Source organism: Syngnathus leptorhynchus, chromosome 3 (assembly GCF_054491065.1).
Source record: "Syngnathus leptorhynchus isolate UIUO chromosome 3, UIUO_Slep, whole genome shotgun sequence".
In the NCBI taxonomy this organism is placed as follows: Eukaryota; Metazoa; Chordata; class Actinopteri; order Syngnathiformes; family Syngnathidae; genus Syngnathus; species Syngnathus leptorhynchus.
Genome location: NC_141197.1, coordinates 1,398,244 through 1,423,466, shown reverse-complemented (window position 1 = coordinate 1,423,466; position 25,223 = coordinate 1,398,244). Strand labels below are relative to the sequence as shown.

General features: G+C 41.8%; 3 protein-coding genes across 14 annotated transcripts in view; 2 read left to right on the top strand and 1 right to left on the bottom strand.

The window, feature by feature from the left end:
* The window catches only part of tp53bp1 (tumor protein p53 binding protein, 1), a 25,355-nt gene extending 12,169 nt beyond the window's left edge, over positions 1 to 13,186 (top strand). For 7 of the 10 annotated variants that reach the window (XM_085907307.1, XM_085907306.1, XM_085907305.1 and 4 more), the window contains 20 exons: positions 28 to 122; positions 192 to 376; positions 938 to 2,003; positions 2,780 to 2,896; positions 2,989 to 3,171; positions 3,260 to 3,326; positions 3,482 to 3,577; positions 6,105 to 6,348; positions 6,990 to 7,049; positions 7,121 to 7,273; positions 7,788 to 8,011; positions 8,256 to 8,405; positions 8,566 to 8,957; positions 9,893 to 10,084; positions 10,321 to 10,497; positions 11,104 to 11,289; positions 11,368 to 11,462; positions 11,537 to 11,733; positions 12,641 to 12,777; positions 12,851 to 13,186. In XM_085907307.1, the coding sequence (XP_085763433.1) occupies positions 28 to 122; positions 192 to 376; positions 938 to 2,003; positions 2,780 to 2,896; positions 2,989 to 3,171; positions 3,260 to 3,326; positions 3,482 to 3,577; positions 6,105 to 6,348; positions 6,990 to 7,049; positions 7,121 to 7,273; positions 7,788 to 8,011; positions 8,256 to 8,405; positions 8,566 to 8,957; positions 9,893 to 10,084; positions 10,321 to 10,497; positions 11,104 to 11,289; positions 11,368 to 11,462; positions 11,537 to 11,733; positions 12,641 to 12,777; positions 12,851 to 13,056 (4,222 nt within the window). In that variant the 3' untranslated portion in view covers positions 13,057 to 13,186. The remainder of the gene's footprint in view (positions 1 to 27; positions 123 to 191; positions 377 to 937; positions 2,004 to 2,779; positions 2,897 to 2,988; positions 3,172 to 3,259; positions 3,327 to 3,481; positions 3,578 to 6,104; positions 6,349 to 6,989; positions 7,050 to 7,120; positions 7,274 to 7,787; positions 8,012 to 8,255; positions 8,406 to 8,565; positions 8,958 to 9,892; positions 10,085 to 10,320; positions 10,498 to 11,103; positions 11,290 to 11,367; positions 11,463 to 11,536; positions 11,734 to 12,640; positions 12,778 to 12,850) is intronic. The other 3 variants (XM_085907314.1, XM_085907311.1, XM_085907312.1) reach the window with 2 other exon arrangements.
* tubgcp4 (tubulin gamma complex component 4) lies at positions 13,183 to 22,319 on the bottom strand. Of its 2 annotated transcripts, none has more exons than XM_085907317.1 (17): positions 22,274 to 22,319; positions 19,237 to 19,365; positions 18,692 to 18,814; positions 18,576 to 18,629; positions 18,432 to 18,488; positions 17,327 to 17,406; positions 16,946 to 17,147; positions 16,705 to 16,870; positions 16,497 to 16,621; positions 16,212 to 16,262; positions 15,977 to 16,082; positions 15,512 to 15,619; positions 14,910 to 15,054; positions 14,641 to 14,818; positions 14,263 to 14,397; positions 14,063 to 14,179; positions 13,183 to 13,986 (listed from the first exon to the last, which is right to left on the bottom strand). In XM_085907317.1, exons 3-17 carry the CDS (start codon positions 18,785 to 18,787, stop codon positions 13,843 to 13,845), a joined length of 1,764 nt encoding a protein of 587 aa, XP_085763443.1. In that variant the 5' UTR covers positions 18,788 to 18,814; positions 19,237 to 19,365; positions 22,274 to 22,319; the 3' UTR covers positions 13,183 to 13,842. The 2 variants fall into 2 exon arrangements, with proteins under 2 accessions (XP_085763443.1, XP_085763442.1); XM_085907316.1 differs by lacking the exon at positions 22,274 to 22,319 and adding an exon at positions 21,132 to 21,428.
* cdkn2aip (CDKN2A interacting protein) lies at positions 21,531 to 25,223 on the top strand. 2 transcript variants are annotated; one of them, XM_085907319.1, is made up of 4 exons: positions 21,531 to 21,840; positions 21,937 to 22,201; positions 22,288 to 22,397; positions 23,733 to 25,223. In XM_085907319.1, the coding sequence occupies exons 2-4, from the start codon at positions 21,957 to 21,959 to the stop codon at positions 24,290 to 24,292; spliced, it is 915 nt and encodes a 304-aa protein (XP_085763445.1). In that variant the 5' UTR covers positions 21,531 to 21,840; positions 21,937 to 21,956; the 3' UTR covers positions 24,293 to 25,223. The 2 variants fall into 2 exon arrangements, with proteins under 2 accessions (XP_085763445.1, XP_085763444.1); XM_085907318.1 differs by having other exon boundaries at positions 21,533 to 21,840; positions 21,955 to 22,201.

Here is a 25,223-nt window from a genome sequence, read left to right as displayed (position 1 = left end):
TATCTGAAATTGTCAATTACCCACTAGGAGCTCTGTTGATTATGTTGCCCCAACCCCAGACAACTTTCTCCACGCACCTTTGATTGTTCCCAACTCACCAAGTGGAGCAGAGAGCCAACATGGTAAGAAAACATTTTGTTTTAATGCGAATTCCAAAAATGAAACGAGACAAGCAAGGTTTGCTTTGTCAGGTCCCGATGAGTCCATGGATAGCCTGCAGCTTACAGAAGAGCGAGCTGCTCCAAAGGAAGAAGTGCCAATGGAAACAGAGGGCTCCTCTAAACCACAACTACCCACCTCAACTGCTGTATCCCAGAGTTCTTGTTTTGTGTTAGAGAAGCCTCTCTCTTTACCTTCTCAGCCAGAGTTCTCACACGTATGTACCACATTTTATTAGTGCTCGTATGACTTGCTGTTTGTTTGTTTTTTGGGCCATTAATGCACCAGTTAAAATGAAGAAGAAAAAAAAGTTGCATTTTTGGGGGGGAAATTAATTTGACAAAAACAAAGCTGAAGAAAAGTTACTTTTAGACCGGCACCCAAAATCCCTATTCCCTAATTGTATTTACGGCTGTAAACGAGTTCAAGTTTTAGAAACTTCCTGTTTTTCTTTTTCGTTTAAAGTGGCTCAGATTAAATGGGAAACTGTAGCGTTGTAGGAAAAGGAAGACTCCTCATCACTTATTGTGCCTTTTGGTGCTGGATTTACTGTTCATAGCACCAAAATAATTCACAAATCATCTTGAATCTTTGTTTCCCCATTATGAAATTGTTTAGTCACAAGAATCAATCCCAATGAGTCATCAAAATTGAAAGTTGGTACTTCATATATTGAGCACTGTATCTCTGGTTGTGGCGAGGACTATTTTGCGGGTGTCCCAAATTTTGTAGTAGCCCTCTGTCCTCATGCTTTTTTGTTTGTTTTTGTTTTTCTCAGGACGTGTTTGTCCCAACACAGAGTCAGGAGGCTCCAAAGCCATCTGCTAACAAGACTGAGTCCTTGTCTGTTGAGTCTCCTCGCAAGGAATCGTCGTCTACTTTCACATTGCCTTTACAGCTCTCTGTGAATATGGATGACGACAACTCATCCCAGATGTCAGAAGAGATCATGGAGGACACCCAGGATACACAAATTGAAGAACTGGAAGAGCCCTCTGTAGTAACTACTGACTCTGCATTCTCACACAGCAGCAATCAGAGGAGTGAGTGCAACGGTGTCCATGCTGAATCACAAAGTGCCCCCATTTCTAAACCGTGCACTCAGTTATCACCTTTTTTGAATTTACCCAACCTGAATGTAAAAACATGTGAGACTGCTATCAAGGAGTCAAGCCCTCCTAAAGTTGTGTCCTGTTCTCAATCCAAGATTCAATCTTCAGATGTGATTGTAAACAGCTGTGTGCTTGAGACTCCGTCAGAAGTGACTCCCTGTAGTCTGGAATCGCAGCCAGTCATCTCCCATATGTCTGTTATGGAGGTGGCAAAGAATGGCGTGAATGCAACACATTGTGTACAGTCTCAATCGCTGTCACAGAACTGTGGATCCATTGGCAGTCCGATGAGCAAAGTTGAAATTGATGAACCTGCAGATATTGACCACGCTTCCTCAGAGGAGGAGAAAATGGCGATGGAAGAGATGAGCAAAGATGAAATTGATGAACCTGCAGATATTGAAGATTCCTCAGAGGAGGAAGACGTGGCGATGGAGGAGGAGAATACTTTGGGAGTGGTTGCTTCTTCAAATATGGGTTTAGTCCTCTCTCAAAACAAGCTGATGTCTTCTGGTGACAAGGAGGATGCATATGGGGATGAGAGCATTGTTACTGTTGCAGAGCGCAAGAGAGACTCGCAGGCTCCTCCCAAAACACCCTTGCAGCTTTCAAAAGCCACTACTCCTGGTTCAAGCACAAGCCAGGTATCATCTACGTCCACTAATGGTCATGAGCCCATGGTACAAGAACCAGAGATGCACACAAGCAAGAGGTTTAGTGATAGCTCTGGAGGTAGGATGGCCACATTTTTAAATTCATATTAGCAGCTTGTGACTGATACTGAGGTGTGACTTGAAGTCAAATTAGAGCTTAGACTCGCACCCAAAATCCTTGTCTCTTCCAATCATGTTGATGGTAACAAACAAATTCACTTTCATTTTGAAACTTGTTTGTCATTGCTGCTTTTTTGTTGTTGTTTCTTGGTGGACTCATCAAATTGTGGCCAAACGGTCGAAATCTGGTCGGATATTATGCCTTTTTGGTGCTGAAAATAGTAAAAAAAAAAAAAAATTGTGGCGTATGCTGCATGCTAAACTAGCGAGCTAGCTGGTGTTTGTTGCCTTGAAAAACGGCAGCAAACTAACAGATCATGTCACGTTATTTGCTGTGACTACTTGTCTTTCAGTTCTTCTAATCTGCTTTGGTGGTTGGCACATACCTGGTGTATTACATGCTATTACATGTTATGCTATTTAGAATACCAAAAGTTACAATAACAAACCAGGATTTTCTTATTCCTCAATGTGGTGCAGGATTCTAGTTCAGCTGAGTCATTTTTAAACAAACAAAAAAATCTGTAGTTACATTTTATAAGTGAAAGCTTCGAATCGGATCTTGTTTGCGTTCGCTCATTCTTGTCAACATGATTAAGAATGGGTGCCAGTCTAAGCCCAACTGTTATTTGTCTCGGTTTTTGTTTTTCAATTTCAAATACCCCACAAAAATGCAACTTATATTGTTAAGCATTTTAACTGTTAATCTTTTTCTTATGCTTTTTCTTTTTCCAGAAATGTCCTTCCATTTCACACTGCCTAAAGATGGTGAGTTCATCGGTCCAGTTGTTGGAGCAACTCCCCCAATTATCAGCGAGTTGAAGGGGACGCCAAGGCACAGCACTCCCATTGGTGTGTTCCTGTGAAAAGCATACAAGACAATCTTAAATGTCAAGTAGCGACATTATCTTTAAAGCGAGCCTCTTTGTTTTTTACTTATCTAGAGACATTTAATGAGAAGACAGTGACAGACGATGTCAGTGCTGATGTGGTGATGGCGGCCAAAGATGATGTTCTGGAAGAATCTGGAGATGAGTTGGCAGAGACGGGAGACACAAGGCTGAGTTTGAGAATGAAGTTAGTGACCCCAGTTGAAGAGGGAAGCTCGGAACGATTCAGTTTGCAGAGTAAGCAAGCATATTCTGTCTCGGTCGTAATTGTAGCCATGGATACTGCATTCACAGAACTTTCTCACTAACTACTCTTCCTCTGCAGAACCAACGCTATCAGAGGAGGATGAATCTGTTGCCAAGGTTACCACTGTCACTAAGGCTGAAACCAGGTACCATAGTTTCCGATGCATCACTCGTCTTCACATTTTATTACCACCTCATACATTAGAAATAAAATAAACAGTTTTCACTGTGGGAAAATGTCTATTGGTTGGACACATTGTTGTGAAAACAGTTACTCGAATAATCATTTCTGTTCCATCAGTCCGTCAGTATTCAGCCGTGTCAGGCAAGTGCACAGACAGCAGGAGGCAGAGGAAGAAGATAGCAGTCTTCCAAGAGGCAACAACACACCTGTTAGGTGAGCCCTGGTCTTTTTCGATGTGCCATTAGCTGTAAAATGAACTGTAAGAAAGCACACAGATTACATTTATTCCCAATTTGGTTTGAAGTTTGCACATATATGCCCTCACAGGAGATTTTGTTTGATATACTGAGCAAGTAAGTTGAGCATATGCAACCCTTTTGGAAATATGCATTGGGGAAAGGGATATTTGCTTGACTAAGCTAAAGTGGCTATGAAAAGGTGCTTGAGGAATATAACCTTGACGAATGTTGTTTTAATATAGTTTTCATCTATATTCAATGCCAGATCAAATTTAGGCGTTTGACCACGAATTGTTGCATTCCCTTGTCGAATATATTTTAGTTGTCATAAATAGGTCACCTTGAGTATGTATGAGAAACGAGGCAACCTACTTTTGCTGATCAGGCCGTTGGGCAAATGGTTATTTTAAGCTTTTTTTTCCATGCACATCTTTAATATGCCTGGAACATGCTTTGAATTCACGTGAAGATTTTTCCTTTTGTTTCTGAATTACGAGGTCAGTAAAGTAAACTATAGAGAGAATACAGTGTTAGTAATGTTTTTATGATTTAAAAAATACTTAATAGTGACACCAAAGCTATTAGCTACAAATTTAAATGGGGTAAATGATAAGCCGGTGGAATTCCTTTGAAAAAGAAGTGTTGTGAAAGGGAAATGTGTTTTAGTAAACAGAGGGCCGTCATCTTAACGTCATCTTCACAATGGATACTGCACTAATGACATCAGTGCAAACGCCCACAAAGTTAGACAGCCAAGTGTGAACCTGTTTCCCCCCCATTTGCACACAAAGGAAAATACACCTAAATCTCGATTTTTCTTACTTTGATCCTACTCGACTTTCTAACGCAGTTTGGTCATGGACCCTAATTTTTTTTGGTCATACATTTTTAAGTAAAATTTTTAAATGGAGGCGGCTCGGTGGCGCACTGGGTAGCACGTCCGCCTCACAGTTAGAAGGGTGCGGGTTCGATTCCACCTCCCGCCCTCCCTGTGTGGAGTTTGCATGTTCTCCCCGAGCCCGCGTGGGTTTTCTCCGGGCACTCCGGTTTCCTCCCACATCCCAAAGACATGCTTGGTAGGTCGATTGAGCACTCCAAATTGTCCCTCGGTGTGAGTGCGCGTGCGGATGGTTGTTCGTCTCTGTGTGCCCTGCCTTTGGCTGGCAACCAGTTCAGGGTGTCTCCCGCCTGCTGCCCGATGACGGCTGGGATAGGCTCCAGCACGCCCGCGACCCCCGTGGGGACAAAGCGGTTCAGAAAATGAATGAATGAATGAATGAATTTTTAAATGGACGATATAAGAACCGCATGAAGCTAGATGACGAGCGCGTAAACCAGGGGTGTCAAACTCTTTTTTTTTCGCGGGCCGCATTGTAGTCATAGCTTCTTTCAGAGGGCCATTATGACTGTCTACCCAAATAAATGAATGACCACCTCATATTATATATAGTGAAAGCTACAAAACAAACTGACAAATAACTTGTTTTCAAATCAGACGAGTAAAAACTGGTCAAATATTTAACAAAAATATTACTAAAAGTGATATTATTAAAAGTGAAGACAATTTGCAATTCTAGTAATGACACACGAATTTGTTGCACAATTTGTCTTCGCGGGCCACATAAAATGACGTGGCGGGCCGTATCTGGCCCCCGGGCCTTGAGTTTGACACGTGACACCATCATCGGCTGCCTTAAAAACATGCCTTTCTTCAAAAAAACCCAAAACAAAAACAAGACTTTCTATAAATCGTGCTTTCGGGTTAACGTGATTCCCAAATTCTGGACCCCAAAGGCCGTGTAAAATTGGAGTTCAGGTGTATATATAAATGCAGGCTGTCTTTAAATTTTAGCGGCCTCTTTGTGTTTTGTAATCAGTCACCCTACAAGTTTTTATTTACTTAGTGGATCTAGATCTTGTCTCTGAGTGAGGGATATTGAAATATAATTTTGCTTTAGTGTAGCCGTTCTCTAGTTGATTTCCATCCATCCATCCATCCATCCATCCATCCATCCATCCATCCATTTCCTGAACAGCTTAGTCCCCACGGGGGTCGCGGGCGTGCTGGAGCCTATCCCAGCCGTCATCGGGCAGCAGGCGGGGAACACCCTGAACTGGTTGCCAGCCAATCGCAGGGCACACAGAGACGAACAACCATTCGCACTCGCACTCATACCTAGGGACAATTTAGAGTCTTCAATCGGCCTACCAAGCATGTTTTTGGGATGTGGGAGGAAACCGGAGCGCACCGAGAAAACTCACGCAGGCACTGGGAGAACATGCAAACTCCACACAGGGAGGGCCGAAGGTGGAATCGAACCCGCACCCTCCTAACTGTAAGGCGGATGTGCTACCCAGTGCGTCACCTTGTTGATTTCCTTTCTAACCAAATTATGATTTTTTTTCTCGCAAAAATTAACTAGTACAAGACGGTATTTGTTCATAAGTCTCATATTTTAACTGTACTTCTGAGGTTCTCTACATTTTTTTCACTCTTGTAGAGGAGAGCTCTTCACCTCACTACGAAAAAGATCTCGGGCAGCCTCGCTAGGATGTGACAGCCTGCCCAATAGCCAGTCAGAGTCTTTACAACTGGAAGTGTCGGCAGTGCCACAGGCGGCTGCTAGACAAACGGAAGTTGAGCAGTCTGAAGAGAGGCGAGGACCAGAGCTGTCTGTTCCAAACCAAAAGGACGCATCCCAGCACACCTTAGACAACACCGTTACTGCTCACCCATCCAACAAGGTTGTATATACACGTTATTAACCTAAATTAATTAATAATTAATCACTATGGTGGACATAAGCGGCGAGCAAGTGTGCGTCTGTACTGAAAATAATCATTTATGTGCTGGATTCAATTGCTTCAACGCGCATTTTCAGAGCAGCCATATGAAAAGTCAAAGTCAACAGCCACACCGCTTGTGTGAAACCTTTATTTTGAAGATGGCCTCGTGACATGGATTGAACAAACATTACGATGGCTCGACAAATATGATCGTTATGTAAAAGCGGTCTGTGGTGCAAAATAGAGCACTGACAGCTTACATTTTTAAAATGTGCTGTAAAAAAACTTGCACCAGGAGCTGTTATTAGCAAATCAGCAGATCAGTACCAGGTTAAATTCCTCCCTTCCCTCGACTGCACAGCAAATAGAAATGTCGCTTGCGGACCACAGATGATGATGCTATTCACTTCAAAGAAAAACTGCTATGGTCGGTGAAAATAAATACAAAATTAAATTACTTCGTGTGAAAGTATCAATTAGTTGTGAAACGATTCCGATTTTTTGTTTTCAAATTGGTGTCTGAGTTATATAAATAATACATCACTAATTTTTATTTATTTTGTGTTGTATTTTCAACCAACTTGTAATACGTTTGTCAGCAGGCAGATGCCCATAAGGCCAGCTCAAGTATACAAATGCCGTGCTCACCAGCAGGCATGGTGCGTACCATTGTTGTTTTTAAAATGAAAAATCTATAGTTTATTGAATAGCTAACTTTGATCTTTAACAGGGCGAACCGGAAACCTCATCTTTTCGAAGAAAAGATGGACCCTCCCACCGCAGACATGTGCGCACCATCCAGGAAGTACGGACCACCATCACACGGATCATTACAGATGTTTATTATGAGGATGGCAAAGAGGTGGATCGCAAGGTCACAGAGGTTAGTGAGTCACATTATTTCTTTCACCCATGAATGTTTTCTTTTCATGAAACGCTTGTGTTTTGGGGACACTTGATATGTATAAGGGTGTCATTGATTTTAGTGCAGGCAATGCGACTTCAGTGACAGTTAATTTAAGTGTGGGTGGTAGGTAATGTATACCGATTGACTGACAACCAGTCCAGGGTGAAGATCCTCTTTTGCACAGTCAGCCGGGAAAACCTTCAGCTCTCCACTGGCTGCTCTGTTAAGGAGTGGTTGTTTCTGAGGTCTGGGCTTTGGTTCTGTGCCCTGGCCTTCTTGAGTGATATTTGCATGTTGTCTCCATGCTTGCGTGGATTTTCTCTCGAGTTCTGACTTCCTCCCACATTGCAGAAACATGCCCATTTTGGTTAGTAAAGACTTGAAAGTACATGTGAAGCGCGCTGAATACCATTTGGATGTGTTGTACACATTCACACATGTAGGTCATCCTATTTAAAACCCCAAATAAGTGTCTTGTCATTGTTATTAGGAGAGCGAGGACCCAGTGGTGGACTGTCAGGTCTTAGACAATGACATGTCCCCATGCCGCACAATCAGCAGTTCCCTAACATCCGGTGACCTTGGTGACATCAGCTCCTTGTCGTCCAAGGCCTCCAGCCTACAGAAAAGTTCTGGGGGAGCGCGCAGCACCACCAGTGGTCTCTCCAGGCCAGAGTTCATCATGCCGCCCAGCCGAAGCGGCAAATCTGCCAGGTACTGGTTCATCTTTGATCAGAGCATGGACTTCTCAGATTTTCTCTATCGTAATACAGCATGGCTGAAAGCACTACATTTTTCTGTCACTCTTTCGCCTTTTTTGAATAACACCCTAATCTCTCAGTGATTCACTGATCACACCTCCCAGGCATCCATCTGTGGTCACTCATTATTTAAGTGACCTCAAATCGGTGCCTGTGCAACCTGACTGTATCTATTTGTCCCCTCTGTGTGCCTGCAGTCCCAAAAGGGGAGGCGGACAAAAACAGAGGGGTAATAGGGGTCAAAAGGGAGGGTCAGTGGTCAAAAAGAACAGAGGTACCCCTGAGTCCGGGGCATTAGTTACAACTACCCCCAGAGGACGGGCTAAACGTGGTCGACCCCCGCTCAGGTGAGTGCTCTTGGAGGCTCGCCATGCATGTTAACACCACTCAAGTAAAAGGAGGGCACCTGCTAATCTACACTTTTCTTCTCACTAACGTTCCTCATCTTGTTTATTTCCGTTGTCGCTTTTCTACATGTTTGGTTTGAGCAAATCATTTGGCTTACAGGGGAGGAGGTGCTGGCTCATTGCTGCTGCTCAGCGCTCAAGGTCAGCCCCTGTCTTCCTCAGAGGATGAACCTTATATACCTCCCCCACGCGTCCCCGTCAATCCCACCGACGATGAGGTCATGCGCCACTCCAACTCCCCACGGTCCTCCCCAGAGGAGGCAAGCTCAGCCGGAAGTAGCTTTGTGGGACTACGAGTGATGGCCAAGTGGTCGTCCAATGGCTACTTCTACTCTGGCCGCATTGTCAAAGATCCTGGCGAGGGGAGATTTCGCCTGCGTTTTGATGATGGATACGAGTGTGAAGTGGCGGGAAAAGATATCCTGCTGTGTGATCCCATTCCACTGGAGACTGAGGTCACCGCTTTGGTGGAAGATGAGTTTTTCAGCATAGGTAGGTAAAATAGAAAAATGTCAACTCACTACACGCCGCTTTGCCACCGAACTTCACGTGATCGGATATAGCCGACTTGGATGTCGCTCTGTGGAGTTTTGCTCCCTCTTTTTACTGCCCAACTGTGTTGTAAGGGGCATAAAAATGAGTGGGGGGGGGTTGATCAGTTTTGAACATTGCATCTTTTGTCTTTTTGTAGTATTCAAATGAACATAATTTCTGGTGCACCTGATTCGTTGAAAGCCGCTACAGCCAAATTTAGCCATTCCATTTTTTTACATACATATATATGTTGGCCAATTTGCGCTGGGATATTTGCAAAGCTTTCATACAGAGATTTTTTTAAAATAATTTAACCTTTACCAGTAGCCTCCCAAAAAAGTCATTGCTCAGTCTTCATCTTAAATAATCTTGCTTCTCTGAATCTGTAACTAACTTAGTTCTGGTTGCTGCCACCTTTTCGCAAATCAAATTAGTTACACCATCTTCATTGGGTGGGATTCCATCCACTTTGTTTTATTTGAATTTTCAAGAATGGTGAAACTAAACCTGAATGGAAAATGTACCCTTTATAAACGTATCAAAAAACGGAAATGTCATTAGTTTTTGCCATCAGTATCAACACGACATCCCCCATAAATGTTTAATTGCTAAAAAAAAAAAGAATAATTAATTAGGCTGACTGTACGACAGTCTCATGCCGTCGTCTCATGCCGCCATCTCATGCCGTGATAAGTCGCATGTTTTCACAAAATTTGCTGGAATAAGACAATTGATTGGAAACCCCTCTATTGTTGGTCAGCAAGACTTGCGTTCACCAGCAATGGTTTGTTGAGGTAGAAAAACCAATGTGGCAAGTAAGCCTTGTTTGTGCAGCAGGAAATCAGTCCCAGCCTAGTGCATCTTCATCAAGTGTATCTTGTCTGTGTTTTTAGGTGTGGTGAAGGGTTATAAATCAGAAGGCCAAGACCTCTTCTACAATATAGAGAGGGAGGGCCAAGAGGAGTGGTACAACAGGACTTCAGTCATCCTCTCACTGGATCAGGGAAACAGAATGAGGGAGCACCACAGCCTTGGTCCCTATGAGCCCTCCACTCCCCTGGCCAAAGCTTCTGACATCAGCCTGGGTAAGTACCATCACCTCACATGTGCACCTTGCAAGACAACAAAACAAAAGCCTGAAGGAATAATTGCCTCAAAAATTGTGAGGCCTAAATATCAAAGAAAGGAATTGAGGGCTGAGAAATATATCTGTGATTCGTCCGTAGTACAGAAAGATCCCCTTTTGATTGATAGTTTTTAGTTTCTACACAATGAATGTGTTGGGCATAATGTTATTGACACAATCCTGTTCACTTTGCAGATAATTTGGTGGAAGGCAAAAGGCGCCGCAGAGGACCCCCTGTGGGATCAAACACCCCTGACCAAAGTTCCTCCAGCAGCCCACGTAAAGCAGGCCCCTCCACTAAGAGAAGGCTGCGGGTCTCTGATAACGAGAGCTCGCCGGCCAAAAGAAGTCGCAGGGGCGCCAGAGCCTCCGGTACGGAGACTCTCTCACTAAAGACATGTCTGGAGGGGAGGGCACGTCGTCATACTTAAAGTTTAACGACCTTTTTTTTTTTTTAAACAATGCCTGTGATTTTATTAGATCGAGTAACCATATTTATACTTTCCTAGTTTTAAAATAATTGGTTTTAATAGGTTCTACTTGGTGTGTTTTCAAATATTGTACCTGTTTTTAACGCCACTCCTGGGCATTTTTTCCCCCCCAATTGAATTATGGTTTCCAAATGATTGCTATGGTGCACATTTTTAATATTGTAAGATTTCATATGTGTGTTGGAAGTGGTAATAAGTGTGTTTTGTGCTGAGACATCGGTCTTATCCATTCGAGTCCTTCCTACCATGCCGTATGCGGGCTGTTGCTGCTGCTGCTGAGGCTTATTTGGTAATGAACAAAGTTTCCACTGGTGGTACTGTGCTGGTGGTGGTTCACAGGTGGAGGAAAGATGGAAATAAATAGAACATGCTGGTGTTTCTCATAGCAGTAGTCCACTACAAGTGATTTTAATTCTGGTTTTCCTCCTGATTTGGGTGAACAATTGCATATTGATACTTTATATGTGACTGTACGGTTGTCCTGCAGCTCAGCGGGCCGGTATCTGTAACACGTCTGGCAGCGGCACAGATGTGGCCGCGCAGCCTTGCAATCTGGCTGAGACTCATGGCCCAATGCCTCAGAACACATCTCTTTTCATGGGCTTCGCCTTCATCCTAACCGCCTCGTCTGAGATGGACCGACTGAGCAATATACTCATTAGTGATGAGGAGGGTGAGGACGATTATCCTCCGAGCTAGCGTAATCATCCCAGTGGCCGGCTTGACATCTTTGTCTCTATTTTCCAAGCAGATAATGTTCAGACTGGCCCGTTTAATAAAGCATACACTGAGTCCCAGCTACTGGCAGGCGGAGGCTTTGTTCTGCCAGACTTCAATGAAGAACAGGTAAGTGCTATGATGATATGAATATGCGTGTGGGTAATGAATTCAGCCTCACGTGACTCCCGTCCTCCCCTCAGTGCAAGGCGGCCTACCAGAGTCTTCTCATTGTAGACCAGCACTGCCGTACCAGGAAGTACTTGCTGAGCTTAGCCAGCGGTGTGCCATGCGTGTCGCATTTTTGGGTGAGAGACTGCTGCAAAGACAACAAACTGCTCAACTATAGGAACTATCTGCTACCTGCTGGTTTGGGACCAGATGGTGCCATTGTGGAATGGTATGAAGACTTTTTTTTTTTTTTTTTTTTAATGTTTCTCAATATGAGTATTAGGGCTACATATTTCTCCAACAAAAGCATTTGCTACAAATCTTGATACATGGGGTTTGATCAAATTTCAGTCATTTTTATGTTAAAGTAAAATTATTTTGTTAGATTTTAGGGGGATTTTATCAAATTTTATAACATGATTGAACTTATCTGTGGGTTCAAAGATGAATCTCCAGTAAAAGAATAGAATTTTAAATGGAACAATTCAATTTTATTCGATGCAAGCAATTTCTTTTAAGGCAAAATTGATATTTTGATTCCAAAGTTTTTTTGTTTATTGTTACATTTTATGTCATTTGGATCTTCTGGTCCAATATGCAGTAAATAATTTACTTGTTGTATTCTAAAAAAATCTTTTATTGCCCATGTTACGTTTTACAATTATTGTCAACCAGTGTGCCATCACAAATTATGAAGTCAATTATTTTGACAAAAAATATATATTCTACAAAATCATGTATCAAAATCATCAATCAATTTTCCTACATTTTTACTTCTACAAGCATGTGGATTTATAAAGTAACATGTTACATGTAAGCTAATGTTAGGCTATTGTCATGATATCATTAAAGAACAAGGCACATATATATATAAAATCCCCCCGCTACTTTTCAGTGCTTTTTCACAATTGTCATTCCTGATAAAATGCTCTTCCACTAGATGACAGAAGGTACATAATTAACTTGTACATGCTCTGAATAATTTTAACAAGTGGTGTGCTCTAACTTTTTTTCTGATGTGCAGTTTAAAAAAAAAATTTCTTGCAACTATTATTTTGTTTGTTGCTAATATAAAACATTGCAATTAAAAGAAACTGTTAAATAACAATTCTTAAGCAGTATTTGTCTTTTCTCAGGCATCCTCGCTGCAGTCCTTTCAAGGACTTGCATTTTTTTCTGGTGTCTGAGAAGCCACAGGAACTTTGGGCCCAGCTCGTCACTATGGGTGGCGCTTCCTCCTTCCGGCATTTCCATGCCGACAAGGACGGCTCTGGTAAGATTGACATCAACTACACCAATACTCTGCCTTGACAAAATGACCAACATGAAGTTTCCCCCACTCGTAGACGTTCCTGCAGGAAAGTTTGATGTTGTGGTCGCAGACCATTCTTGCCCACCACTCGTAGAGAAAAATGTGACATCACTTCAAGTGCCACTGGTGTCTCCCGAGTGGCTCGTCCAGAGTATTATCTGTGGGGAGTGTCTTGGGTTCCAGAGCAAGCCTCAATATCATCCCAATTCCTCCTTGACATCTCCATCAACATCATCATAAGATACTGTACATGTATGCTGCTTTTAACCGTTATACTCACCGTTCAGCATTTGTTCTGTTGCATGCCTACTGTACATAACTTCCTTGTGTGTTTTTATGGAAGAATAAATGTCATCCTTGTTTCGTTTTAGTCAATTGCTTTTATTTTAGACACAAAATGTTACATGCAATAGGGTTTCAGTATATATACAGTTTATACAATAAGAAAGCCTTCAGTCTGTCGATTTGAGAGCTCAAACGATGGAAACAAGTTTTCTTGATGAACTGGTTGCATTGAGCCATGCACATGATTAAGATTTATAAGCCGCCTCCAAAGCAAAAGCTGTTGCCACTTGAAAATCTAAGTTTCAATGTTTCTAAACAATTGTAAACACTGTTTTTCTCAAACACTAAAAACTAAATGATTTAGACAATAGCAACAACAATGTCTTTGCTTATAACAAGTAGGTAACTTTTTGAAAGAGATGTCCAAAACAGCCATCTTGTTGGATGTGGTATATAAATATATTTTTTTACACTGCACAGTATGTTAATGTCCTACTGCCTCATTGCCATTGCTATACTCAAATTTTGCCAAAGAACAGGTCATCACTTTTATCCCTTTCAAACAGCTTTTGTGACATAAGCAATAGTCTCACTTTTATCCCTTTCAAACAGCTTTTGTGACATAAGCAATAGTCAGGCATATTTTTGTTTTAGCTCTCAGCCTTGCAAACTTGCATTGTTAAACCACGATATGGTCACAGTTTTGTTTGGAAGTTATATGGTGAGACTGAAGTGTGAGGTTCACCTTCCCAGGGTGCCTCCGGCCTGGGTGTAATACTTGTTGTAGTCCAGTCGCAGAAGTAGCTGAGCAAGATCTGAGTTGATCTGATGATTCCGCACGCTCGACAGGATTATGAACAGTAGTGACGACTGACGTCTGAAGCCCTGAAAATAAAGACAGAATGTGAGGCAAACATATTTTCTCTCTTCTTAAAAACAATGGCAAGTCTAATAAGCCCACCTTGACTAGAATGTCCAACTGAGCGCTTCCCCTCTCGTCCAGCGACGCCACACTTTGACTAACCAAAGAGCAGAAATTGTGACACAGCTCCAGGATCTCATTAAGGCAGTGGAAAACCTGAAAGCAGGAGCATTAGAGGGTTGGATTTGTCTTACAGATTCTATTTCAGTAACTATTCATGGCAAAGTTTGATTCCATACAGGCTTCAGGAGGATGAAGGACTGGGCGAGCAGATTGCTAAGGAAATGGTCATGGGCTAGTCGAATACTCTCAAAATCTCTGGTGGAGTTGATCTGTTGAAGCAGCTGAGAGAACTGGGATTCCAACACGTCCACCTGAAGACAAAAAGCCGCTTGTGTTAGTCCAACTGATATTGCGATACTCAATAATGTCTTGTGAAAAAAAAAAAAAAAAGAATCACACCGGGAACCTTATATGTATTATTTGCACCTCTTACTTTCATCATGGCTCAACATGCCACCTGCTATGAATCATAAAGAAACCTCTCATATTGTTTGGCTGGATGACATAATTTCTCCCATCGATTTGGGGATAATACCACAGTCAGACGCTGTTACCTGCAGGTAGTACTGCAAGTTATCAATCAGGAAAGCCATGTGGTTACGTAGCCTCCACTTGATAGCGTCTGTCTGGCTGGACTTGAGATGTTTCCTCTGCATCTGCAAAGCCCAGCAGTGTTGGAGCTGGGACTGCACCCGCCGCACACTCAACAGGTACCTGAATACCACGTTGTATCTAACCGTAGGGACACAGAGAGAACACAATGCTCACCATATGGAGGCCTACTACATTTTAAGATGGTAAAGAGAAAAATATCAGTACTGACTTTTCCAAAACAGCAGGAGTGAAGAGGATGTGCAGCGGCCACTGAACCTTGTAGATGAGGCCGAGAGCAGCCCACCCAGTGGGAGGCACCTCGCGGGGAGAGATATCTTGTGGAGGAGTGGTTCCTTCTCTGGTGCCCACCATGTCTAAAAAAATAACCGCGAGAACAGAACCAGAAAATGAGCAGACAATGCTCGTTAAATTTCTTCGGATGTAGCTACCACATTTTGCAGACTAAGTCGCTAAATTGGATGTTCGGAAGATTTATTTGACAAAAAACCAAGCCCAACAACATTAAAGCTCAGGACACGCCGCCAAAATCCTCATTCCCTACTTAAGAATGTGTTTGGAAATACTTTTTAGAAGTGATTTTATTTTACATTTCTTTGCCTTTTATAGCATGGAAAATACAGTGATAATAATGACAATCAAAACCAATAATTCAATCACTGATTTATACAGAAAAGTCCAATTAAATAAGCATCCAGTGACATTTGAATGGCCTAACATAAAATAACCTTTGTATTTGCTTGAAATAAATCTTAGTCATCTAAATGTATGTAGCCTATATTTCAACATTGCTGTGGTTCACATCCAGCTGACCTTTGCTATCTTTGCCCTGGTAGTCAACAGTGAGGTGCAGCAAAGGCAGTAAATTGTCATCATCCAGCAACACCTTATGAGCCGCTTGCTGGAAGGCCACATTCACATCTGGGGAAAACATACAACATGAAACATCAAGCAATGAAATGCATCACCTTTCCATCCATTTTACATATTGCGAAAAGGCTTGGGAACTTTAGGGCAGTCACGTCAAAAGCTCCTATAGATCAACAGGATGGAAAGTAGGAGTGGTGTATAGAGAGAAGTGCACTGTCTGAATGGAAGTGTTGCCGCGCATCAAACAGAAGAAAGTGAAGCTGAGACTATCTTGGGCTCCTCATACGCAGGCATGGTTTTAAACTTCAGCCTGGTAGAAATTGAATTGCAAGACAGGTGGTTTGTTTCACTCCACCTTAAAGGGGAAGGAAAGGCTCAGAAAGAACCACAAAGCTCGACGTGATTTACCGTGCTCCGTGACGGCTGTCGGTGGGGTCTTCAACATGTGCTGCGCGAGGTCAATAAAAACCTGGTAGAGCTCTCCACGACCCAGCAAGTAGAAGTCCTTGATAATCTGAAAGGAGAGATTGTTTGTGTATGTATAGTTTTAACATAGCAGGATGATACCGATACCGTTAGAGCTTTTACTTTTAGAACATCAACCTCAATTTGCTCTAAAAAGAAAAGTGATAGTAGATCATACCTTGAGCTGCTCAATGAGCTCTGACTCCTCCACCATCAGTGTCCAAAGATGCTGAAAGGCAAGCCAAAGTGCAAATTTTGCATTCTTATGAAAGACCGACACTACTCGTAAAGTAAGGTTTTGGGTGAAATTTGAGAATAAAATAAAAAAAGTAGGTGAACATAATTTGACCTTCTTTCTCTAAATCATGAATCAATGAAATAAAACAGATGAAACACACACCAAATCAGAAAAGCCCTATGTTTTTGTGAGCAGTGTCTATTATATAATCCGAGACTAGTTTACCTCAGCCACTGTGCTTCTGATGCGATCTATTAAATTTTCAAAATCAGGAAGGCTGAAAAGAGCCTGTTGCTTAAGTCGGTGCAAATCAGCAGCAAATGTGTCCTCCTGGTGCTTCAAAATGGAGCCTAAAACAATCACACAATTATATTCACACCAAGCCAAATGGAAATATGCTCACAAGAGTCTGCTTTTGGTACAATTACGGTACCTGCCCTAGAGGGACTGTGGTTGTGGTTTTCAAACATCTGTACCGATTCTCCAACAAAAAGGATCTTCTCGGCCACTCGTATTGGAATGTAAGAAGGCAACATCTCCGCTCGCAGGGAGAACTGCTGCAGGGACGGAGCCAGCATGTTCTCCTCCTCGATCAGCCTCTGCCAAGCCACGCACGACAGCGGCGTGAAGTAATCGTTGGGAATCCCGAGTTTAATGTCAATGACGCTTCTCACCAGGTCTTGAAGTTCTCTCAGCTGTTTGCCGCTTAAGCCTCCCAGCCCGAGATCCTCCTCATCCTCCTCCTGGTTGGCGGAAGCCCCTCCGGCACTTGGACCCTGTTTCACAAAAAACTCCTCGCTTTGGTCTAGCAGCAATCCGTGCAGCATCCAAGCGGCGAGCTGCTTGTACATTACACCATGGCACACGGCAAGGATCCTAAAGAACGACGCACAACACACATGTACATACTGATGTTTTTTTCAGAATATTGGAAAAGTTGGTCTGGAAAGGGAAACACACAACAAAAGACCAGTACCGCTTACTTTTTGCACATAGCGTATGACACCTGCAACGACATAATGGTCCAATGAAACAATGCAAAGGGAATTACTTACTTTTCTAATGCCATGCGGACAGGAGGAAGCCCCCCACAACTGTGCTTGTATACTGTTTCCAGGATTTGGCAGCCATGGATCTGAAGCGGAGGAGACATCTGCTTCAATGCTTGTCAGCACAGATACCTCAATTTATAGATAACTAATTGATTATCAATTTGCTCAATAAGTATGTTTCATTTAAAATAGTCCAAATCTTCCGTATGAGTCAATATTCCTTGATTTCTGTAGTCCTCAATGAAAGCAGACTGATAATCGGAGTTAAAAAAAAAAACGCTTTTTTTTAAGCGATGCATGTAAACTTTTCTTTGTGATGATTCTGAATCTGCTCTCGTTTTTTGCCCCTAGCACATCAGGTTTTCATAATGATATACTAACAATAGTATAGCTAATATAGTCGAATACAATATTCATTAAAACTTATGAATAATGTGTGAGGTTAAGTAAGCAACAGGTGAATTTTTCCCCGGAAAAAATATCAATGAATTGCATTACATTAAAATCTATACAGAATAAGCTTTTATAGGTCAAACTTAAAACCAAAGATAAAAAATGAAGATATCTCAAAAATCTGATGTACTAGGAAAAAGGTAAAGGCATTTTTTAAAATAGCATCCAAACATGAAAGTCATCTCTGATTACAATTTGTGACAACAGGCCAGTGTTATCTCTCTCTTGGAGTCAAATTTTAAAACATCTGCTTTTACTTTGAAATTTAACAGTTGCTATATTTGCTTATTTTCCAACATGTTACGATCCAAACCAATAGCTGAACAATAATTTAATCCATGTTTGTGCCTTTTCTTCATTTATCATTTTCGAATAATGCCATGATTTAGAAAAAAAGGGATGGAAATTAAAATATGTTTCATTTTCCTTTCAATTCATTGACAGATGAATCAATTATCAAAATAATTGTTAGTTGCAGCCCAATTTATTCATTTCTTCAAACAAAATTATGGTCAACTTTAGTCTGCAGTTGATCTTATTAAGTGTGGTCATTCAATTAATGTGCTTGAATTTGTTTCAGCTCACATACAACTCTTTTTTTTTTTTTTTTTTTTTACACTATTGCAATTATTTTTGTCAAATAACCGGTCCTTACCTTTTGTGATTTAATCGTTTCGACCACCACCATCACCGAGGGAAAAAGCAACTGAAACTTTAGAGAGAGTACAAATGTAAAAGCTGCTCAAACTTACCTTGGTCAATATTCCTTTAGATTATTCAAAGGAGTTTACAAGCCTACCTGATCAAGCTTATAATTCACATGGGATATTGTCAGGTGGGGATCACCGAGGAACTGAAAATGACACACACATTAATCTTCTGCACTCTATACTCAGCTTCGTATTTTTCTTTTACCTCCTGTTCAAGGTCCAGTAGGGCTTGTCTGTATGGCTGCAACATTGAGTCCAAACCTGTGCAGAATGCACGCAGGTAAATGCCATGAAGTCCCATCTGGCTGGCCTGATTTGTGTGATGCTCCTACAAAGAAACAACGCCATGAATCTGATTGTGGCAACAAAACGATACAAATTCAATCATATTACCTTGTTCGGACTAACGCTCTCAAACGATTCAAGTACTGTCTGCATGCATCTGATGACAAGATTGCTTTCAAACTTCAAACCCTAACCCTAACCCTAAAACTGGGGTCACCAATTTTGGTCCTCATGTTTTATATATCTCTGGTGCAACACACCTCATGATCCAATAAAGAGCAAGGTCTGCCGAAGCTGGATAACATTAAAAACATGCAGGACCGGAATTGGTGACCCCTGTCCTCAAATTTAGAATTCATTCTTCTGCGCTAAGAAACGTGTTTTAAGACCACAGGCATCCAACACCACAGAAAAAAATATTTACCTTACGGGCAAAATACATTCAACTGGATATCTATTACTTACTTGTTGATGTACATGGCCAGTATGTTGCTCTATGAATTCCGTAAAGCGTATGTAATCCGATCCCAGTTTACAGAGCCGATTGAGGACACTGGTTTCACTAGGGTGAAGGAAAGGTAGGTCCTGGGACACCTGCACGTAAAAGTTTCACATACAAAAGAAAATAGCTTCATTAGCTCATCAGGCTTTAAACATAGTGAAAGCTGCTGGTCAGAACTGATGATTAGCGATAGTTTGATTATCACCGATCCTTGACATTTTGACAAATATCAGCATTGGTCTTGACCAACAAGAGATCAATGTAAAACTTTTAACTTCAGGCAATCGTTTATTTAAAATGTCTGTTAACATTATAAAAATAAATTCTGCTGACCCTGGGGACTTGTACCTTTAGTTTTTATTTGAATTTTAAGCAAAGATGAATGAAAGTTTATTATTTAACTTGGGAAATTTAAAACTTTTGTTATTGTAGAAAACTGTAGGGAGCTATTTACTCATTCAGGTTTTCATTTTTCACGACGTGCTGAAGTCATTGAGAGACCCCTAAACTTTAGTGGTCTCAAACCAAGATGTTGTTATAGTTTCTAAAATAAAAATCTACATTTGGAAAATCTGAAGTGTTATTCGATAAACATACGCGTAAAGGCATTTCAACAGTTATGGGTTGGAGTTTAAATTTCTATTTATTTTATTTTATTTATTTCTATTTTTACTGTGTGGCGGACCTCAGTACCAGGGCTCTCACCCAGCAGGCCAGCAATTAGGGGTGACTTGATATGTGTGTCCTTTGTGACTTTGTCGACTTGTATGTAGCCACAGCTGTTGACAGTCATGGAATAAAGAGGTGATCCTAGCTTCTGCCACAACGCCAATTTAAATTCTGCTTCGGCTCCAGTTACCGATTATCATTGACTAAAAATCTGTATCGATCCTGGGGGGAAAAATAGACTCCCTTTACTGGGATCCACGAATGAATGATTGTATTCCCCAAATACCACCAGCACATCAACATCCCCACCCGTGAGAAGAACACCCTGGATCACGTGTACAGCAACATACGGGGTGCATACAGGGCAGCACCACGCCCCCACTTTGGACAATCTGACCACATCTCACTGTTTCTGTACCCAGCATACCGACAGAAACTAAAACAAACAACCTCCACCCCCAAACAAACACTACGGACACCAGAGGTTGAGTGCATCCTGCCGGACTGCTTTGCCCAAATAGACTGGGATGTATTTAAGCCTGCTGCCACAATGGAGGACTCCTCAGTCAGCATCCAGGACTATGCTGACTACGTGACGGGGTACATCAGCACATGTGTTGATAACATCGTGCCCACTATTCAGGTGAGGAAGTTCCCTAACCAGAAGCCCTGGATAAACAGGACCTCCACCAGCACCATCAGCCCCGCAGACAGCCTACCAGTTGACCTCCAACCCCAGCACATAGATCACTGATCTGCACTTAATACTGTGTAGATTGTTTACACTTTGTTTTTGCACTGCATTCTCCGCTGTTTACCGGCACATTCAACTCCCACAACTCTTGGCAATGCCATTTTTGCACTCGCCTATATTGCACATCCCTCACCTTAGTAGTTGTATAGATTGAGTAGATATTGTGTGGTTTTATATTTGTGTTTTTTTACATTGGATCCGACTGCCCTTGTTTATATTTAAGATTCGGTATGATCCAATGAATCAATTTACTTTTTTAATCCTCATTACCTTGTCTGGTATTCTAACGGACAGCGAAAGAATTTCATTGTACAAAGAAAAGTGCTTTCCTTTTGTACGCATGACAATAAACGCTTTGAATCTTGAATCTTGTCCGCGTCAACTGATTATTTTGCAAATAAATGTTTTAAGGTTTTCAGCTTGGGTCAGCTTTACCTGCAAACCTATCCGTTTATTGCAAGTGAAAATGGTCCCTGGGTATCCACTCAATGCCAACAACAATTCGTGGATCATCTTCCTTGAAAGTGTGAATGAAAAACCACAGCAGTGAAGTCTGCAACCATCAAAACAAAACAAAAAAAAACACCGCCGGAACAGTCGCGGATTGATGACGCAATCTTCCCAAAGCATGCTGGGACGAGATAGTAATTAAGTATAGTAGTATTTGAATTTCTTTGCACTCCATCAACTTTATGGTAAATAGTGAGATTTTAAGAGATTTAAGGTTTTAAGATGTTTTAAGTCCGACACAATGTCTATGCCACAAATACTTCATCAAATCGGAAGCTCCGGGTAGCTTAGAAATGCAAATTACACATACGGAAACTCTGCCTCAACCAGTTGTCTATGGGAATTGTAGTTCTTTATCGTAAACGGAAGCTTCCTATCTACGTCATCAGTCGGTCATGCAGTAGCTACTAGCAACAACTCGCAGCAGAAAAAGCTTGGTAATTCGATATAATAAGTTGAAAAGATGATGTTACCAAAGTCTTAATGTTACTAGACGTGTATAGGTCGTGATTAATATCACTATCGCTAATAAGCACCGCTTATAATACTCAGCTTGTCATCATTGTGTAACGTTATCAGTTTACATGAGTCCAGAAGTTGTCTCAAATACATCAACGAATTAATCATTAAAAAGGTACGTAAGCAACAAAACGATCGTATTTGATGACAAGATCATATACTGTCCCCCCGCCTCGGTTTTAAGGAATCTGTTTCCATGTTTACGCCGTAGTGCTTTGTTAAATCGCAGGCATGGCGAAGGTGACGACGGACGACATAGTTTCGGAGTACCTGGCCCAGAACCGGGAGGTGGCCCAGTGGGTCGACACTATGAGGGGCTACTGCGAAAACAACAAACAGTGGCTTGCCCGCAGAGAGTTCATTCTAAAAAACATGGACGCATACCCTACAGTGAAACCAGGTGTCTCCGATGATAGTTTGGACAGGCTACTGTCTCTCTCCATGGTTTGGGCTAACCATGTTTTCCTCGGCTGCTGGTAGGTCGGACACTCAACAACAGCAGAGCACATTGACAAACTGGATTGTAAATAGGACGATAAATACCTTACCTCCCATTTCTAAGCTACCCAGAAGCTGTCATGCTCAAGATTAAAGATATGGCTGAAGGAATAACTGTTCAAGATCGTCCAGTTCATAATACTACACGCAAGGAAAAGTTCAGTGCGTCATTCGGTAAGACAAACTTTATTAAAAGACATTTTGCAGATGTTGAGTGTGGTGTCAGCTAGAAAGTGCTGTAGTTTTATTTGACAGTTAGTGTTCTGTACAATTTTGACAGTGGAGATGACAGTTAGTGTTCTGTACAATTTTGACAGTGGAGATGGACCTTCACAAAAAGGACACTTTTGTAGCTCAGCTGGTTTTAACCATTGAATACTTGGGAGTGCATGGGATGAAATTTGAAGTGATGGAACTGAAATTGTTAGTGGAAGACAAGCAAACACATTACAACGAAATCTGGCTACGCTAATTTTAGGGAAGCCAGCAACCACATAAATATTTTTTTTTTGTTTCAGTCACTGTGATGTTTTAACATCCTCTACAGTCAGAGAAGTGTAAAAAGTTGTGAGTTCAATTCTTTTGGGAAATATTGACAAGAACCCCCCCAAAAAAAGAGTATAACTCATTGGTAAATCAATCCATTAATGCTCTCTTTGACTAAAATATAATGAGGTAAAATGTCTACTCAAAACCGCCCCCACGGACGGACGGAGTCATATAAAATAAGCTGCTATGTATATAATGAGAGCTGGTAACACTAGTAGACTGACACGCAAAACAGTCTCGCTTAATAAGACCCAAAATGGTTGTGGTCATCTCTAGTTATCCCCACATCAAACACTGAAAATATCAGAACAATTGCACCAACGTTTTATGGAATGTTTTCTTCACGAACTTCACTGCCAGCCCTGTTTGTTGTCTATAAACGTCAATTGCAGTGAATGAGTTAACCATAAAATCAAAAGTATTGCGGCAATCATTTGAATATTTTCAGAGGTAGAAGTGAGCATAAGTAGCGATGTCATCTTAAATTTCAGTAATGATTGCAGTTTTCAGACATGAGGCGATGTCATGTTTGCTACATTACATTTTTAAGACTCACCGTTGGGAGGACACAAATTACATGGGGGTTGGCAACTAAAGACCCATTTGAACCTGTTTCATAAAACTACGGGAGCAAAAACACAGATGGCTCGTTTCCAGTCACCATGTCGGCCGCACTGGCAGTATTAACCATAAAATCCACAAATTATATTTGTAAAATTGAGCAAAGGGTGTACTGTAAAACAAAACCAACCAACCTTGTGTCTTTTAATTCACAGCCACATGAGCAAAAAAAAAAAAGTCTACTATTGTAGCTTGTTTCTAAAATGCGTCATAGTGTACTGTGATGTTTTCATCCTTTCTCTTCATGCAGCGTTTCCATGTTTACACGCCCACACTTGAAGCTGCAGTCTGTTACCTCATTAAATGTTGTTCCTCTCTTTTCTCGCTCATCTCGTGAAGGAGCGCCCGACGAAAGCTGTGCCAAACGAGCCAGATACGCTCTTAATGAGCCCGACGGTCGATTGGCCGGGAAAACATCGGCACAATCTATGAGTCAGAAATCGGGGCCATCCTCGCAGGCACCGGCGGAGCACCAGCCTTTCTTCAACCGCCTTTACAAGGCTGTGGCCTGGAAGTTGGTTTCGGCGGGGGGGTTCGGCCCAAACCTTGACCATTTTGAAATACTTTGTAGCTGTGTGGAGTCATGTAAGGAGACCTTGACGTGCGTCTTTGTGCCGCTGAAGGACATTGTCGGCTTGCCCACAGCTCGCACGCAGAAGGAAGGCCACGTGTGCGAAATTCGCTGTCAGACCGTCTACATGGGCACGGGCTACGGGCGCGACGAACCCGCCGCCCGAGCCATGGCTTCCAAAGAGGCGCTGAAAGTCTTTCAAGGCAGAAAAGTGACAGTAAAGATCGCCAGACGGCGGTATAAAGGGAGGGATGTGGAGGATTTGTTGTTGCTGGATGAGCAGCCTCGGAGTCAGGGCTTCCCCCCCGCGCTCAGCTACCCTTTTTAGTACGACTGCGGGAGATGCGGACCGACTTGTGATTTTGGGGGCCTGCTGTAATGACACGTTGGCGTCTACTGGATGGAGCACTGAAGAATGACACTTTGGTTCGGGGACCATCGCCTTGTGCACCTGATGCCAATTAGAATCGCATCAAGTTTTGTTATGCACTTTTTTGAACCAGGCCATTTTCACCAGTTCAGAGCCGTCCTTTGTTTAAGTCAACAGGGAAGATAATTTGCCTTTGCCATTCTCACATTAGCGGCTTTGCTTTCCACACAGGCCAGCAATTAATATTTGTTTAAAACTATCGTAAGGATTATGGCATTTTCTCCCCCCCCTCCCCCTTTGTATTTAGGAAAAAGCATCAGACTGAAGTGAGATTTGAAAAAAAGAATGCATATTCTTATTGTGTTGTCCTGGTCACTATTTATCTTCTTCCCATGAATTGTACTTTCAGTCTTTTTCTTTAAGGTAACTCTTGTTGCTCTTCATTGACTTTTGACTGTTAGATATCAAATATTAATATTTGCATCACACTACCCTTGGTTTTCCATGGGTTACAGCGGTAACAGTTCATATTATTTGCTAAAATCGTTGTATGTGTGACAAAACCTCAAACATACCGCTTGCTTATAGCATGCTGTCATTGTTGTAATACTGCCCAGAGCTGAGGGAAGTTTTTTTTTTTAAAATTGAATACCATGCGTTTCTTTGACTACTGTAACTTGTTTCCATTTGATTATATTAAGTGAGGATGTGAATATTTGGGTAGGATCAATGCTGCTCTGCTTTGTGATTTGTGTTTGTTCAGTCAGGACCGATAATGAAATGCTGGTTTGGAGTGAAACAATAATTCTTCTCACCTCTTTTTGTTACCCTAATTTAATTGCAGTGCTTAAAAGTTTTCATTTTGAATAAACGTTTGAAGTCAACCAAG

Coding starts and splice junctions, on each gene's coding strand:
- tubgcp4 (XM_085907316.1), bottom strand. CDS start 21,326: ATGCTTTGGGAAGATTGCGTCATCAATCCGCGACTGTTCCGGCGGTGT. Junction 16,083..16,211: donor AGCTCATTGAGCAGCTCAAG/GTATGATCTACT, acceptor CTCTCCTTTCAG/ATTATCAAGGACTTCTACTT. Junction 13,987..14,062: donor AGTTGGACATTCTAGTCAAG/GTGGGCTTATTA, acceptor CTTTATTTTCAG/GGCTTCAGACGTCAGTCGTC.
- cdkn2aip (XM_085907319.1), top strand. CDS start 21,957: ATGGCGAAGGTGACGACGGACGACATAGTTTCGGAGTACCTGGCCCAG. Junction 22,202..22,287: donor CATGTTTTCCTCGGCTGCTG/GTAGGTCGGACA, acceptor CCCATTTCTAAG/CTACCCAGAAGCTGTCATGC. Junction 22,398..23,732: donor AAAGTTCAGTGCGTCATTCG/GTAAGACAAACT, acceptor CATCTCGTGAAG/GAGCGCCCGACGAAAGCTGT.